Source organism: Scleropages formosus, chromosome 23 (genome assembly GCF_900964775.1).
Source record: "Scleropages formosus chromosome 23, fSclFor1.1, whole genome shotgun sequence".
Taxonomy (NCBI): domain Eukaryota; kingdom Metazoa; phylum Chordata; class Actinopteri; order Osteoglossiformes; family Osteoglossidae; genus Scleropages; species Scleropages formosus.
The window spans coordinates 17,953,465-17,971,163 of NC_041828.1; the positions used below are offsets into that span (position 1 = coordinate 17,953,465).

The following is a 17,699-nucleotide window of genomic DNA, read 5'->3' on the forward strand; positions in this document are numbered from 1 at the left end:
TCTACTATATTTGTATATTTTCTTTGGAGCATGTAGTATTTTTCATTAAAAAGCTAATTATCTGTCTTCAGACCACATTTTTAGCAACATGTAGTGGACTTAAGCACCACTTTATTAATATTTTCCTGGCTTCAGTGCAGCATTAAGGCAGAAAGGCTGCAGTTGTACTTTTACATGCAAGGAGAATGAGGGCTGGAAAACTGCAAACCTCTGGCTGATTGACAGTGCAGAACACTGACTAAGAAACCAAAGTTATGGAAAGACGTGCTTAATTTCACCCCTAACTTATCCCGGATGAGTCCGTTCGTAAAACAACTGAACACTGTATACTCAAGGAGTAGAACAAGAATTTATTTGAAAAAACAGTCAACCTTACACTGGGTTCAGTTCCAGCTGATTTTATTTCGTTCTTGAAAAAAGTAATTTACAGAAAACCTGACAGGCAGTGACTTTGACACGATTGGCTGGCATCGAGTTTTTACTCAAAAGTGAACATGGCATGAACAAACAGTATTCTTCACAGCATATTGCACAGAATGAATGGAAAGTTAATTAAAACAGTATATATAAATTATGACCCATCTTAAATGTAAGGATGAGAAAAAGCTGTTCCTCTGCCCGTCATTACATCTGAACAACACACATAGACACGCAATCTTTGCTTATATTACACTCCAATGTACAAAGATGCTCAATGTTGATCTTCTCTTAAACACAACAGCTCTACTTAAACCTGAATCAGAAATACAAATGCTATTCACCATGCCTTAAGATACTAAAACAATTATCTATATTTAGCAGACAAGTAGAAAAGATTAAATATTTGAATACAATAAGAAACCAAATACACAGTTGTTGTGATGCATGTAGGCATTGAGAATGTATTGACTACTCCCATCCAGTGGTAAAAACTGATTTTTTTTTTTTTTCCCTGTTATTATTATAAAAGTGGAAAAGGTTGTCAATTTAAAGGACAGTATCACTTGATTAGGCAGGTTAGTGGAACAGAGAGCAGACAGGGCTGCTGAGAACACTTGTGTTGCTGCATGTGTTTCTTTCCAAGGCTGCAGAGACAGGAGATAGCGAGTCCTGGAGGAGCCTGCAGACTGACACTGTAAACATTGCTGGGGGGGGCTCATGTTGACAAACAAGCTCCCGCTCTTACAAACTGGACGTGGAAAACAGCGATACACAACGACGGGCACCCTCCCCCTTCATATATCTTATACAAAAATACACGTAGAAAATAAGGAACCATTTCAATCTGTTATGTCAGGAGTTTTTTTTTTTTTTCCTCCCCTCTTTTCTTTTAAATCAAAAAGGTAACTCTAGCCCTTCGGCAAAGGAAATTTTTTTCCTTTTTTATCCCCCATGTTTTAATATTTTTAGTTTTTTTTTTTTATTTATTTTATACACAAAGGCTATGAGAATCAAAGTGTCCGGTAAAAAAATGGCCAGTATAAATACATCCATATAAAAAAAAAAAAAAAAAAAGGAAAAATGTTATCCGAACACACGACACCCACAAAAAGATGGAACAAAAATGGTAGAGAAGGGGAAAAAAAATAAAAATAAAAAATAAAATTAAAAAAAAAAAAAAAAAAAAAAAAAGTTTCTCTTCATCGAGAAAGGAATTTCGTAACAAATTTGGTCCTGAAGTGTAAGTGTACAAAGTTCAGCGCTGTTTTTGAGTTGTGTTGAATCCTGAAACTCGCTTTTTTGGAGGATGAAGCAAAGCTGGTGATTTGTTATTTTTACTTGACGGTCAGTAATCGCGTCATCAAAGCGTTTCTCGTTAAAACCGCGACATCTCGCCGCGAAAAGAACGCGCGTCTGTGTCTAATTTGGCCATTTTTCAAGCCAACCGTCCCTGAAAGGTGACACCGGGCGTCGCGCGAGTTGCGCGCGAGAAAAGGCGCGTTCTCGAACACAACTCCGTACCGCTTCAGAACACAGACCTTCGCGTGGCTATTCTATTCTGTTCGTAATCGTCTTCCAAAATGTCCCTTTTTCATAAAAAGGTTGCCTCGTTTAAAGCAGCCGACTTGAACCCGCTTCCGGGTTCGTGCAAATCACCTCGTCGCCCCTGACAGTCGGTGCGCGCGAGGACACGCGGACAGCGGACCCCCTTTTTTCCCGGTGAAACTAGCCGCACGTGCAGTTCCTCGCGCCTTCTTCGCCCTCGCCGCGCCTCGTCCGTGAGCGAATTAGCATTCTTCAGTTCTTCGGCGCTTTCTCACTGACGTCAAGCGGGATTTTATTTTAATTTTTGATCAAATTTTGATTCAAAAGCATGATCAGCATCCCTCGGTTTCTGTAGCGTCTCCTGTGCCGGTGCGCGCGCGGCTCAGTAGGTGAACACGAGGTTGGAGATGGTCGACTCGAGCCAGTCCCCCGAGATCATCTCGCTCACTTCGGGCGTGCAGTAGTCGGGGAACTCGAAGTGGGAGCCGGAGCCGCACTCCAAGTTCAAATCCAAGTCTCTGTCCAGAACCGAGGAGCCCACGCTGCCCAGTGACATGCTGTCGAACCCGGGGCTCGGGTTAAGGTCCAGCAGATCGTCTTCGAACTCCTCGTCCGATGATGAGGAGTGGGACGAAGAGGAGGAGGAAGAAGAGGAGGAGGAGCAGCGAGACGGGGAGGGGGTTGGCGAGGACGCGCGCGCGCTCGCGCACCTAAAGTAGTCCGAAGACGCGCTGGAGGAGTCGGTGCCCTCCTGGGTACCCGCAGCCCCGTCCTCGTACAGACTCAGGGGGTCGCTGGACTCCACGGAGCTGCTCAGCGTGGGGCTGGCAGGCACGGCCGCCGAGGACGGCGTCAGACCATGCGCGCTTCCGCCGAACATGAACACCCGCTTCGCCTTCTTGTCCGGGAGCTGCTTGGCGGCGGCGGCGGAGGAGGACGACACCGAGCGGGACTTGTAGAGAGTGTGGTGGTCTGTGGGCACGGCGTGGCTCGCTTGCTCGGGGAACGCAGCTTTGACGGCTACGCCGCTCCCTGCCTTCTGCGGCTTGCTCACGGCTTTGGAGCCGCCGCTTTTCTTCAGCGACTGCTTAGCGGCCCCCCCGCCGGCGCAGCCCACCTTCTCCCCCTTCTCCCCGGCCTTGGAGTTGCCCGACTTCACCTTCTTCCTCGGCCGGTACTTGTAGTCCGGATAGTCGGCCATGTGCTTGAGCCGGAGCCGCTCCGCCTCCCGGATGAAGGGGATCTTGTCGCTGTCTTTCAGCAGCTTCCAGCGCTTGCCGAGCCGCTTCGAGATCTCCGCGTTGTGCATGTCCGGCGACTGCTCCATGATCTTGCGCCTCTCGATCTGCGACCACACCATGAACGCGTTCATCGGCCTCTTGATGTGACCGCTGGGGGTCTTGCACCAAGCGGCGTCCAGCTTGTCCCCCGCAGAGGCCGGAGACCCGGGCGTCGGGGAGGCGGCCATCTCCAGGTCCGTGTCCCCAGAGTCTGTGGAGTCCCCCGCAAGAACCGCGTCGCTGTTCCCCGAGTTGTTCGTCTGCTCCACCATGTCTCGGCTCCGTCCCTCCGATCTCCGGATGCGCTTCACCGGTCCAGAGCGAACTCGAACTCTGGAGTTTCCCCCAGTTTCTGGTAGCACAGCTTTCGGGACTCAAAGTTCTGTGCGCGTGTTCCAACAACGTCACCCAAGAGCAAGGAGTCCCGTCGCAGATGTCTCTGTCCTTCCGTCTGCCTGTCTGTCTGTCTGTCTGTCTGTCTGTATGTGTCGCGCGCCTCAGCGGGAGCTCCAGGTGTAGGAGCGCATTCCCCTGTCCGGGCGCTTCAGGTGACGGCGCAGCGCGTGTCCGTCCCGCTGCAGGCTGCGCTTCTCAACTTCAGACGTGCGCGCGACTCAGCGGCACCTCGGTGACACTCGGAGGCGCCGACTCTCCGTTCGGCTCGTATATCAGTAGCGCAGCAGCGCCTCAATTCTCAGCAGCGCGAGGGAAAAAAAGCAAGTCGCGCAACTTTCTTATAATCCACCTCCAGCCCGCCGTACTCCCAACTTCCAGCGGACCAACGGTATCGCCTCGCGCAGCTTTATCCATTCCCAAAGATATAATGGCGAAGGGAAGGAGCCAATCCGCCGCTGTCTCCAGCCTTCCCCGTGTCGCAGCCACGCCCCGCCCGCTTTCCGATTGGCCGAATAAAGAATCTAATAATCGTGTGCGCGTGCAATAAGGAGCGTTATGTCTGACCTCATTCCAGAGTGTACGCGGAAAACTTTAGTTTTAAAGAGACAAACCGCACCTTCTGCCTCGAAAAAATCAAGCACAGCAATAAATTATTTTAGCGCACGGGTTGGGGTGGCGGCGCGGCGGGGGGGAGGTAGCAGTTGTCAGAGCTGAAACGGTGTACAGTGCAACACTGCTTATGAAATAAATAAGCCACTACACATTACATTTCCAGTTACTTCCTACACTACGGATGTTTTGAGCATATTCTGGTCAGCATATAAAAATGCACGCTGAAGAGTGGAAACGAGAATAATACATTGTTGCATTCAGTGTTGCTTGTACATACAAAAAACACAACCCGTGTTAAGCAAAACAATAATGATTCCTTTCAATTTATACGCCTTTTAACATAATTTGCCATAAAATAAAAAGCCTCTCTGCTACATTATAGCTCCTGACCGTAAATTTACTACAAGACACAGTGATGCGTTTGACGGGTTTATTGAGCCGCTCTCCAGTAAAGGGACCCGCAGCTGCTCTCTGTCACACTGCCGCCTCGATGGGCGGAGCCGGCGAGACGCGCGCCATCCTTTTGTCGCACAGCAGCCCGCGCACCCGACGCCGGGCGCCTCCACGTGTGAGTGCACGAGGTGCGCTGTGCCCGTCAGCTGGGGCACTACCGTGGCGTGGCACGCTTTCGCACTTCGTACAGTCTGCACGGTCTTGCCGTTTTCAGGAGAAGCGCGTTCAGTGACACAAAGACACACATCCATACCAATGAGGTATGAAGACCGAGAAACACGTGCGCAGAATAACGGATACCAAACACTAGATGGCGCGGTAGAGCCGATATGGGAGAGGCGGGAGAAGAGCACTGTACGCGTGGTCAAGTCAGGATGGGATTACATAATGTGATCGGGATATTTAATCAGTCAGAAAGTGGAATTTTTTGTGCCTCTTCCCTTTCAGTAGGTCATTTCCGATTATTTTAATATGCTACATACTGCATAACGCTGCAGCCTCCCGTTCATTCCTTTAGCTTTTATTTACTAACACTCGCTATCGCCTCTCCACTTGTAGAATACATTGTAGTCTGACAGGCTGAAATTGCATAATTATCCTTTTATCTCAGTCATTGTGTTTCCCAAGACACGCTGAGGTGGTTTGCACAATGCATGTTGACTACACACTTGCCCCATTTCTAAAAATTCCTCATTTCAAAAATCGTTATTAATAAAGGCATCACCTAAAACATCCATCACATTTTTAAAAATGTAGATAAATTGTTCTTATTACCATTTTAATGTAACTTTTTGACCTTCTGCCCTTGCTCTATGCATGTGGGCATATTTGCATTTTCTCAGCATTCTGCCTTTGCTTGCATGTTGCCCCAGTGCTGTTACAATACTACGATTAAATAATGCATATTAATATATCGATAAATTTCAATTTTTTTGGAGCAAATTTTCTTGCAGGAGTGACACATAGCAACGAACAAACTTACTGGGAATGATCGAGGTAGTTACAGGGAGTCAGAAGCAATAGTTACAGTAAAGTATAGAGTAAGCCAGCCAGAAGCTGAGGAGAAGAAAACAAAAATACCACAGAAATATGCAATTGCTAAATTTAATTTCCTATTATCTTACGTTTGTTTCATAATTGTAATTCTCAGTATCATGAATATCTATTGTTTAGTTTTTAAAATTTATTTCATAACTAGTGATGTTCAACGGGAGGGTCCATTTGGCCTATCAAGGCCCCCCTAGCCGGAGCCACGTCTCTCTTATTCTCCATATCGGTGTGTAGGTTTTTTCAGGATGTGTTGCATACAGTTTTGTGCTGTGCATATCCCTGTGTCAGTGGGAGTCCCAGCTGCCATTATGTCATTTGCTGGCTTCAGAGCTCTAGGCCCGTGGCAAATGGAAGAGACAGCAGATGGAGACTCTGTATGCACCTTTCTTACAATTACATTTATTCTTTTAGCTGACACTTTTTTCCAAAGAAGCTTACAGTGTTAAGCTAATTAGAGTTATTTACCATTTTATGTTTCCGTTTATACACCTGAGTCATTTTACTGGAGAAATTTAGGCTGAGCATCTTGCACAAGGGTACTACAGCTGAAAGTGGGATTTGAACCTGTAACCATGTGGGTCTAAAGGCTCTGACCATTGCAGTACCGGCTGCCTCTCTAAATTAAATAGAATATTTATCTCAGTTATTATGTGGAAATAAAATTCACCATTTTATATATATGTATGTATATATTTTCCTGAGTAAGATGTAATACTGTTCACATCAAAGTGATGCTTTAGTCTTTTTCAACTAAATCAGCATAGTCAAAAGTTTTATGTTGCAGACTGGTGTGTGTTACAAAGCAGCTCAGTTATAAGATGTTGTCTTTAATATATTAATGCGTTATGGAAAACAGGTAGAAACTACAGTATGAGTGTAGGAGTACAATTTTATAAAGTAAAGGATTTCTTGAATATTTTATATATGGATGGGTGCCGTTTCATTCTGAGCATTGACTCATTTGTAGTGCTGACTCCTGCCAAGGCTCATTCAAAAACTGGATATGTATGTATTGAAATGGAAGAAACCTCTTAACTGTGTTTGCTTGTGCCCTCAAAACTTTATTTATGTTCAAATTTATTTGAAGCATTTCTAAATTTTGTATATCCCTTTACTTTTAAAGTCTGTCATTCTCAGTTTATGTATATTCTACAAAGGTACTGTCCAAGTTTTCTAATGTGTCTTTGAAAGAATTGTTTACTTTGAAAGGTTTTTTTGGAAGCCAGTGTGCATAAGCATATCGTTTTAAGATAATTCCAGCAATGATTTTGCTTTGTCTTTGGTTTTCTGGAGCCTTTGTCTTTCAGTGGCTCACAGGTGATTGGGAATCAGTGCTTGAGGAACTGTATCTGGCATATTTAAGAAGTACAAAATGTATAACCAAAATATTCTGTGGCAGCCTGGGGCAATGAGCTGCTAAAACTAAACCACTTATTTGTTTCAAATAAGTTTATAAATCACACGGACAACTGTCTTAAATGATCTCTACTGTGCAATCCACTTTGACAATACTGTAATAGACACTGTAGACACTAGAACTCTTTTCCTGCATTGGGATGATAAAATTAAGTAATATTCTACCAAATAAATAACCTTTTCTGCACATTGTGGGTTACAGAATATCAATCTCATGATTGATCACCAGACTGATAGGACATCATTACCAAAGCCGTTAATGATTTTTAATACAGAATTTTTAAATGGAAATGGAAGTCAAATGTCATTGTCCATTGCCCCTTTTTTTGTTATCAGTTATACTCGCCTCTTGAAGAACAAATAATTCTAAAGAAATTTGAATCACCTGCTGACAAGGAGATGCACTTCTTTCATGTATTTAAATGCTCTGATTATAATATATTGCATCGTGTGTGTGTTTAAACAGGTGTGCTGAATGTGGCTAATCTTATCGAAGCAGCAGCTGCCTAGTGTGGCTTTGTCAATCATTTACCACTTTAGTGCTCAGGACAGCAGTCCATTGTTCGTCATTTTGTTGCTGTTTTAAACTTTTAGTTTTCACTCTGAACAACTGCCGATTTCAACTTGACTCGTGTGCAACAAAAATGACTCAAAGGAAAGGAAGAACAGCTGCAAAAATGGTCAGCACCATCTCATTCATTCAGATCTTTCATCCGGAACCCAGACAGAATTTCTGCATTATGTTTATTCAAATTTCCAAGTTCTTTGTATTGCAACCGTCACTGGCACATTTTATAGCTCTGGGCAATTCAGAGACCACTGTGATTTTTATGGAGTTTTTTTTTGTTGTTTGTCTTCCCCAGACATATAATTTATACAGACACACACACACATTTGGGTTTAACTTTGTTATTTGTGCTTTATTTCATTCCATGAAATCATTAAATAGTTTAAGGTTCTTACCCACTTTACCTTTCTAACTTGACGCATGAACTGGAATGTTAACCCAAGCATTACACAGTCTGTTATGGTTATTTTCAAGGGCACATGCACATTAATGGTGTATAAAGAGGAACAGCTTTCAGGTCATTCAATATCAGGTGCAAAATAAATAAATTCACAAATAAAACACATTACATTTCTTGCAAAAACCTTCAACAGCTGCGTGAGGTACTTCAATTGTAACTGACTGATAGGCAAAGAAGGCACCCACACTGAGTTATCTGGTAGGTCACGGCTGAAATCACGACCATTAGAAACTAGTTTCATCAAAGATAGAAGCAGAAATGAGTGTGATGGAAGTTTTCATTCTGCTCAAGCGAAGTATTGTCTTAAGGATTAATACTACGGATGTGAAAGTTAAATACTATGGTTCATTTTAATATGATGACAGGCCGCTCTGGAATTGCACTTTAACTTGCCCTCCTATCACGGTTTGCCCCATGCCTAAGTCAGAGTTGCTTGTATGTTCTAAATTGTTTTTTTCAAGTATAAAACTAAATTTCAATAGGTATAATTACTTTACAAATATGGGTGCAACCTGTTTTTGCTTCTTTTAACCTAGCAACAGCTATTTATACTCCACAGGTTAGATGCTTGAAGCTCTGGTGAGATCTTTAACTAATGATGTCATGCTGGCAAGATCCCTCAAGGTCATACGTGTGGCTCCAGGACACCCCAGCACATGAGATTTTGTGTCTGTGTGGCCCCAGTCAAATGCCAGGAGCACATTATCTTGGGCAGTTAAAGGTTGTGTAAAGGTATATTCCTTTATATACCTTTCATTTGTTTAAATCCACAATTTAGATGCTCAGTCAGCTTACAGCTGGCAGGAGGTGGTCACCACTGAAAATGACAAAATCTGCAGTAATCTTCCTTTAGATAACTGTGTTGCTGTCACTGTATATAAATGTGAGGTGGAACAGTTCCCATGCAGAACCACATGTAAATCTGTTTATAATTTGCCACATTTTCTTTTTAATTTATTAAATACAGCTTATTTAATTTTAAACAATGCTGAGCAAAATTAATGGGAAAATGTTTAATTACATGCCTAATGATCAATTTTTGGGGTTTGTGTTATTGCACTTGCCACTTCCACTGAAATAAATAAACTTCCAAAAAAATGAATAAATTTGCTTTACATGCTGAAACTACCGCAAGAAACACAGGGAATAAGGCAGGGCAAATTCTCAGCAGGATGCCAACCCATCACAGTACACTTTCACACAGCCACAGAGACCAGGCTGGATTTCAGAACGTAATTGTGGGACAGTGAGTTGACAGCGTAACCCGGGATGTGGGGACAGTGTTGCCTCACTGCCTGGACAGCTATAGATTTAACAACATTGATGCGGCAATGTGATGAAACTTTGTGTGGTGGAGAGAGAGGGACGTGAAGACTCCCACTGCTCCAGCAAATAAATTCAGTAGAAGAACTAAAGCAGTGGTCTGCTTTGATTTGTGGGCAAGCAGACCACTGACGTGAACCACTGGTCCTCACGTGAATCATAGAACTGAGGGCCACGGCTGTCGGCAGTCTTTTATGGTCCCACTGAGACCTGATTCTGTTCTAACAGTATAACATGTGCCTTTTTTAGTGGTTTATTAAATATTGATACATTTGATATTGTCATTGTATTATCACAGAGCATGGATGTACACTGAAGACTATTTGATTTATTCAGCTGCTTTATACTGCCACTGTTTCAAGAGTGTGTCAGTGATAAAATACAAGTGAAAATATCACTTCCTCTAAAACAGTGCATTCAAAATATTTTTTAAATTTAAATATACTGACAGATATTCAGGAAAATTAATAAGGCTATTTCATCATACACAAAACTTTCAGTTATCGTAATTACACTGTGAACAACAAAAGCAATGCATTTATACTAATTATGCTCCCAGCACAATGATCTGAAACTTAACCAGTAATCAAAGGTCATAATGCGACAAGCATCTTTTTTTTTTAATTCGGAGGATTCTGCACTCTTTATTACACAGCTAACTTTGCCAGATATTCCCGTAACAGTCATTCACAGAACACTCTCTGTGCTTGTCCATGAAATGTTTTTCTCCTTCCATCGTAATTTTAAAACAGAATTGGAGAGACTCAAAAATGTAAAGTTCCTACTGAGGCAACCTGCTACACCCTCAAACTCAAAAAAATCACATTCAACATAATACACACTATTCTACAGGACACTGGTTTCTGACTAGTGCTCATTTACTAAGCATATGGCTTTGGCAAACAGAGCACATATGGTAAGTTGCATGGTAAATATCTTGCATGTTTATATTTTATGGTTCAAAACTAAACATCAAATATTTGTAGCTTAGGCTTAGATAAATACCAAGATCACCCAAGATTTAAAGAAAAAAAAAATGCAATGGTGGAAAACAATGTTACACTGTCTTTTTTCACAAGGCACACTTTTTTGCAAGTTGTATTTTCAAATTCTGTGTTTTTTTCTTTGTGTTTGACTTTTTATGTTGTGTAATTATGTATATAGTATAATCCAGCTGCTTCTTGGAACTTCATCAGGAGCTCATTCCAGGGAATAATATGTGATCACAAACAGGGGTGTCCAGTAAAATGAATGGTGACATTGGTATTTCACAATTTTTTTAAACGATGGATTTAGAATTTCACCTTACAATTTTGTATGATTAAAGAATCTTCAGTTCACCTCAAGTTACGACCTCGCTACATCAGAATGCAAACACATAGATATGTGCAACAGTTTTTAATACGCTGCTCTGGGATACAGTTTATTTCAGTGCTTGTCTCAGGTGGGATCATTCCGCATTGCAGCAGGTGGTGATAGAAACAGCAAGGTTCCGGAATCATTTAAAAAGGCATATGGCACAGGAACACCTTTAGCTAATCAGGGCATATGGGAGCACTCACGTTCAACCTTGAAGCTGAGTAATAACCAGTCACTCAGTGATCTACTCCCATCTATTCAGGAAGGGGAAAAAGAAAAACAAACAAACCAGTTCAAACGAGTTCCCCTTTTTTTATTTGTTTGCCATCATGGTCAATAATGATTGCTTATTACACACACATGCAAATGTTCACAGGTAGAACAAGGGTTTCTGTTTCTGTGTGAGTGTGATAAGCTGAATTCTCGAAACATGCAATTGAGGAGATACTGTTTTATTGAATCTTTCATATTCTGCGTTTCTTTTGAATTAAAAGTGATTATGTTACGGCTGCACGTCTGCAGTGGAAGACTGATCTTCGCCAGGTCAGATTTCTCACACTTTGTGAAGGCTGACGCTGGGGGTGCTTGTGAGATAAGAAAACAGAGTGCAGGAGGACAGGGACCCTGGCTGCAGCACGGTGCCACCCAGCATGCAGACAAAGCTTGTCTCTGCTCTGCAAGTGATGCTGGCCTGGATCCCACAAAGGTGGCATCACAGACTCCAGACAGTCCCTGGTGGCAACAGCAGTGAGCTACAGTAAGAGCAAGCCCAGACCTGCTGACCTACATCTCTCCCACTGACGTCTGGATGGAAAGAGACAGGAAGGGGAGAAAGAAGGTGGTGAGAGAGAGCTCACTAGCCGACTGCAGTCACACGCTCTACTAGCCATTGTGCCAAGAATCTTGAGGACTACAGGCTCTCAGTTCCAAATTCTTAGATTCTATTGTGTCCTCATCAAAGCTCACTGCTTTAAATATAGATCAAGCTATGGCATTCTCCACTCTCTTTGCCCACATTTAGTACGAAAAGGAGTGAGATTTTCTCAGCTACAGTTTAGATCACTCGTTTAAATAACACGGCCATTGCTTCAGCACTGTAAATGATACCAAACAGTCAGGTATTGGCCATAGCTGCTTTATGAATCCACAGATTGTGGAGATAAATATATGATGGAGATCAATGCATTTCTCGTATCGCATTTGTATTTTCAATCAAATGTGAAAAGAGGTTGACTCGAAATGAATTTATCCTTTTAGGACATTAAGCTTTTGGTGGATTCAGTATTGCTAGGTACTAACAGAATCATATACCTATATCCTAACACAATTTTCCAGTCATATCTGAAATGAATGAGCCTGAAAAGGTACTGCTATTATGTGCAACAATACATAGATCATATATTCTGAACCATAAGATATGAAACTGTAAGGATGCTTCCGTATTCTTCAGGGTGTCTGAGGTAATTGCTGTACTAAAAGGATCTGCGGTGTGCCCAAGTAGCTGAAACTGAGATTCGACACCGAAAGGACTGCATACATCTCTGAGAACAAACTGCTCTATGGAAAAAATGTAAAAGGTTCTCAACAGTGGCATAGACTGTGCAGAGAGAGAGTGAGAGAGAGTGAGTGAGAGAGTGAGAGAGAGAGAGCTGAAGTCTGGGAGAGGGGAAATGAGCGAGCGACAGAAGGAAAGAAGGGAAAAAACAAAAGTGAGAGAGAAAGGGTGGGCATGACTGACTGACTGACAGACTTCTGCCTTCTCCACCCTCCACACGTCATCTTTCGCACTGAGTTGAGTGAACACCGGCCCCTGTGCCAGGGTAAGGGATGGGGGGGGAGGCTCGTTCCCCCAGGCCAGGAAGGGAAGCCCCCTCGGCACCGCTCTTCGGACAAGCACGCGTCTCCCTGGCTGAACGGAGGACAGAGAGCAATGGCAGCAATGCCACACGTCAGCTGATCGCAGTGTCACGATGCTGCTGCCTTCTACAGCGTACAACTGGCAGAGCTCTTTGCCTGCTGCCGATTTCCAGTCGCAGTGCGATGCGGCACACGCTGAGAGGAAGGACTCGACTACGCTCCTGCACTTTGGAAGATGGGGGGGGTGGGTAGGGAAGCAGTCTGATTTCCAGTTTTGTTTGTGCATTTTTCTTCGCTTCCTCCAAATACCGTTTGGCTGTCCGCTTTCCACCGAAGGCAAGGCGACTTTTGGAAGGAGAAATACCAGGAAGACAATAGAACTCGGATTGACATGTTGGCTCGGATTAACGTGCACGTTAATTTCTAGTCGACTAGATGTTCCTGCTTTCTGGGGGCAACTTTTGCAAAGCTCCAGGAATTCCACCTGCCCTTTCGCCATGGCTAGCATCATGTCCTCCCCCATGTGGCTGTGAAAGCTGGTTGAACAGGAACAAGGCTTCGTGACCTCGGTCCAAAGACAGAGTTCCAGCGGCAGCTCAACCACTGATGGGTGGCTCTCTTTCTGCCTGTTACTGGCGCATCTTTACGTTGGGTTCCAGTTGCTGCGGAATGTTCAGATATGGCTTTCTGAGCGCACTGAATAGCCAGACCAATACAGTCGGAAACTCTCTGACCTAGATTGCTCACAGTTATGTCTGGATGGACCATGGAGGAAGAGAGAGCAGCCGATGAACAGGGTCCCCTTGCATTACCTAAGTAATTGTATGGAGAATCTGGTCGACTGCAGTCTTCCGTTCACCGGCAGCAAAGGACAATAAACCACATCTTGGGCTTCTCCAGTAATGATTTTTTTTTCTTTTCCTCGAGTCCTTTGATTGCCTCTTCCATGCACTCCTCCCTCTCCTGTTCCAGCTGTTATCAATCATGCCTGCAATAACTGCTTTTTTCAGTGCGGATTAAGCTCGCCTGTGATATCGCTCTTATCTGCTAGTGATGAGGGAATCGCCTCGGCGCTCTCCCTATCAGCCAGACTGAACCAGTGGATATGCTTGCTAAGGGCGAAGCATCTGAGGAATTGCAAAAGAGAGAGACAGACAGAAAGAGAGAGAGAGGCAGAGAGAGAGAGCAGGAGCACATGTGACAAAGGGAAGCGGTACACAAAGAGTGCAAGATTGTGGTAAGGGCTTCACTTCCACTGCTTCTTCTGTTGATAGACCCACAGTACCGAGGCACACAGGCTCTCCTGTTGAGTCCCCCATTGCCTCCCAAACCTGTCTATAACCCCCTCTTCATTGGGAATGCACTTACCATTGGAACAGGTGACATACCATAATGGTTCACTTAAGGTCCCTGCCAACCCGGGCTGGTGCGGTAAGAGCCCTGCTGGACTGGTCCTGGGCTTGAAAGAAGATTGCATCCGAAGGAGAAGTGACAAGTGTAATGGAAGCTGCCGTAGAGGTAACTGTCACTAAAAGTGAGGCAAAGGATGAATAATTTATATACAGAATTTTCTGTGAATAATTCATTTGAGGCATCAGTGAAATTTCACCATTGTTCTAACTTATATACATAAACACACACATAGCAAGTGTATGTATGGGCATGAACATACGCACACATACACTCAACCAGTATAGACATGCCCTGCTTGGACTGGTACTGGCTATTTAATAAGATTAATTTGATTTCACGCTGACCAGGTCCTGTCAAGCATACCGTAGACTTGGAATATAGTAGCAACAAGCCAGATGTTTTGTTATCATTCACTGCAGGGAATCAGGTTTGTGCATTGATACAACAGTTGGTTATCATGGAGGAAATGACTGGTTCTTTATCTGCTCGCTGCATTGTTTTAGCAATGATATGATACCTGCTTGAATATATCACGTTGCGAAGACCTGAAGAACATGGTTTCCTATGAGAGAGGATTAGTGACAAAGGCAGGGTGATTAACATCATGACCATCTCTTGCAGGGTCAAAGCTAAGCTCCGTTTCTATGAGAAGAAACAAGTGTAGGCAATGGCACAAAAGTCTAAAAATTCAATGAATGTAATGAGCTGATGTTTCATGACACATCCGATTTTATAACTGAGCAAATCATTGCAGAAGTTTTCCTATCCGCACGGTGCAGTGAAAAGGGAAACATCTGAATCCATCACACACACTAATACTAAAAAGACACACCAACTGAAACTATTTGCAGTAATAAAAAATGAAAGCAAAGATGAAACAGTACACAAGCTTGCCAAAATATTTTTTTCCTCAGGTTACCAAAATTTTGTTAAGCTTGTGCATGCTCTCCCATCTTTGCCTTAGTTTAATATATACATCTGGATTGAACACCCGAGCCCTCTACTGGATTCTTACACCAAGTTCAGCGTGTCTTCTGTTTTTTAGGCAATAAAAATATAACTTCTTGTTATTGTGCATGGAAAAAACTCTTGAATCTCAAGATTTATAGTTTTGTCAACAATCATTACATATCTTGTGTTATTATTATTGAAATCTTCCAGCACTGAGCATTATGTTAACTTCAGAATTTAGAAAATGTGCTAACACAAAGGCAGCGCTGTGGCTCAGCAGGTATTCCTGGTGTCAAACAGCACCAGGCCTTTTTTAGATGTGGCTTCATGCTCCATTCTGTTAGTATGGAGATGTTCTTCCCGTGTTCATGTGCTTTTTCTGTGGGTGCTCTGGTTTCCTCTAACTCTCCAAATGCATGTTTTTAGTGGATTGTGACTAAACTGTATGTGGCTACCCTGTAATGGGCGTCTGGGTTGGGGATGGGGTACCCAGAGACAAGATTAGTGCTGGGATAGACTTTAGTCCAATGCGACCCCGGATTAGAATAAATGTTTATCCGCAGCCACTGAGTGCTGTCATGAGCAGTAAATGGGGTACAGAAATCCATTTTGGTGGATGTGTTTGACATTTTGTTTCCTTTGATAGACTGTTTAATTTTACACTGGAGATGAAGTTAAAGCTTGCACGAGCACCTAAGTTACACTGCTTTTCAAACCTGACCTGCAAAGTTAGCTGTATATAAATGGGTCACATACTGTTAGTTGTTCTGCTAAAAGTATTGTTATTAGTGGCAGCAAGCAGGATAGTGGTTAGAATTGCCATCTGCCGTAGCACCCTTGAGCAAGGAGCTAACGCTAACTTGTCTCAGTAAAAATTACCGAGCTCTATAAGTGAGTAGATCATTGTAAGTAGCTTTGTACTATAAGGTGTTTTGAATAAAAAGCCCCAATGTGAATGCATGCTGACTGACCATGATCCCTGTGACCAACACAAAGTCACACATTACCTAGATGGCCACTTTCAATTGTTCTTTATTTTAAAATACCCACGAAACTCCCAAAGCACAGTGAATGTCCAAACATTTGCCTTTTAAATTATACTCCAGCTGAAGTGCATTTTTAAATACAGTTATTACCTACCTACAATTATTTACCGCATTGGATAATATTTACTGGAGCACTGTAGGGTAAGTATTACCAAATATTACCGTACTACGTCAAACCCAGGACCTTCAGATCCAAAGGCAACAGCTCTAGCCACTTTGCTATCACCTACCCCCTGAAGTCCCATCAGCTCAATTCTCTTATTCTTTTACTATTTCAGTTGTTTATTCAAAGGTGTGCAGTACTGTTTGCAAAATATGTTTCCTAGCATAACTATATACATATTCTATACTGCTGGCTTCTTGACCAGTAATGACTGTGAACATTCAGTGGCAATGTCTTGTTTATTACCCTCAATGTGACTCATTTCAAATCCAGGTCAATGTGGTGTACTTTAATGACACCTGAAGAACCACAGTACAAAACCTGTTTGTATTCAAATTACTATAATTTTACATTTCAAATTTATGTCCACTGCAGCTCACTACTTTTACCCATATGATTATTGTCTACATTTATTCCCTACTCATTCAGAATATGTTTATTTCACAGAGATCATGAAATAAAGACATTATTTGGTTTCCCACAAACAGTGAAATTTAAACGGTGCATCAGTCATATGTATTCCTCCATTGTGCTACAACACCAAAAAATCTCTGAAAAAAGGGAGAGAAAGGAAGACAGGCAAGGTTTAGGCTGTTTTGCATGTATTGTTATTAAAACAAATTATTGTAAAGGAGGGGGAGGGACATTCAAAGCTGTTCAGTGACTGTCTTCGTGTTTGTTCCTTTGAAAGTGAAATGAATCGAAAATAAGACGGAAGAGAATAGTTGGCCTATGAAGGCAATCCATACTTGTGGTTAAAAAGTCCACTGCTATATTACAGGTAGGAAAACAACGTACAGCAATAAGATGCACTTTGACGTGACCTTTCAAAATTAACTGCTTTGTATGTTACAGATAACATAATAGAACATGGATTTGTTCTTGAGAAACCTACAGGTTTGGCAATACTACAGAACGGATTGCAAACACACACATTTTCAGAACCGCTTGTCCCATACGGGGTCACGGGGAACCGGAGCCTACCCGGCAACACAGGGCGTAAGGCCAGAGGGGGAGGGGACACACCCAGGACGGTACGCCAGTCCGCCGCAAGGCACCCCAAGCGGGACTCGAACCCCAGACCCACCGGACAGCAGGACTGCGGTCCAACCCACTGCACCACCGCGCCCCCTCCGGATTGCGAACATCTGTCACATATTCTGTTCATTAGTTTGCTGTCCTCAGAGCGTGGCCCTGAAAGTTTTATCAAAAACGTCTTTAATTCTATACTGGCATTGCGAAATGTACTTTTTCCAATACTGGCCAGGTATGTGTTTTAGAGCAGATTCTGGGACATGACAGAGAGCACCGAGAGATCAGTAATCTCAGTTATGTTTGAAAATAAAAGTGTTGCCTATGTCCAAAGTCTTAGCACTTCGTGAATCTG

At 43.1% G+C, this 17,699-nt stretch overlaps 1 protein-coding gene across 1 annotated transcript; it reads right to left on the reverse strand.

Moving 5' to 3' along the window:
* Positions 1 to 1,275: 1,275 nt before the first annotated feature.
* On the reverse strand, positions 1,276 to 4,935 carry sox4a (SRY-box transcription factor 4a). Its single transcript, XM_029248463.1, has one exon. The coding sequence runs from the start codon at positions 3,515 to 3,517 to the stop codon at positions 2,348 to 2,350; it is 1,170 nt and encodes a 389-aa protein (XP_029104296.1). The 5' UTR covers positions 3,518 to 4,935; the 3' UTR covers positions 1,276 to 2,347.
* Between the last annotated feature and the right edge of the window lie 12,764 nt (positions 4,936 to 17,699).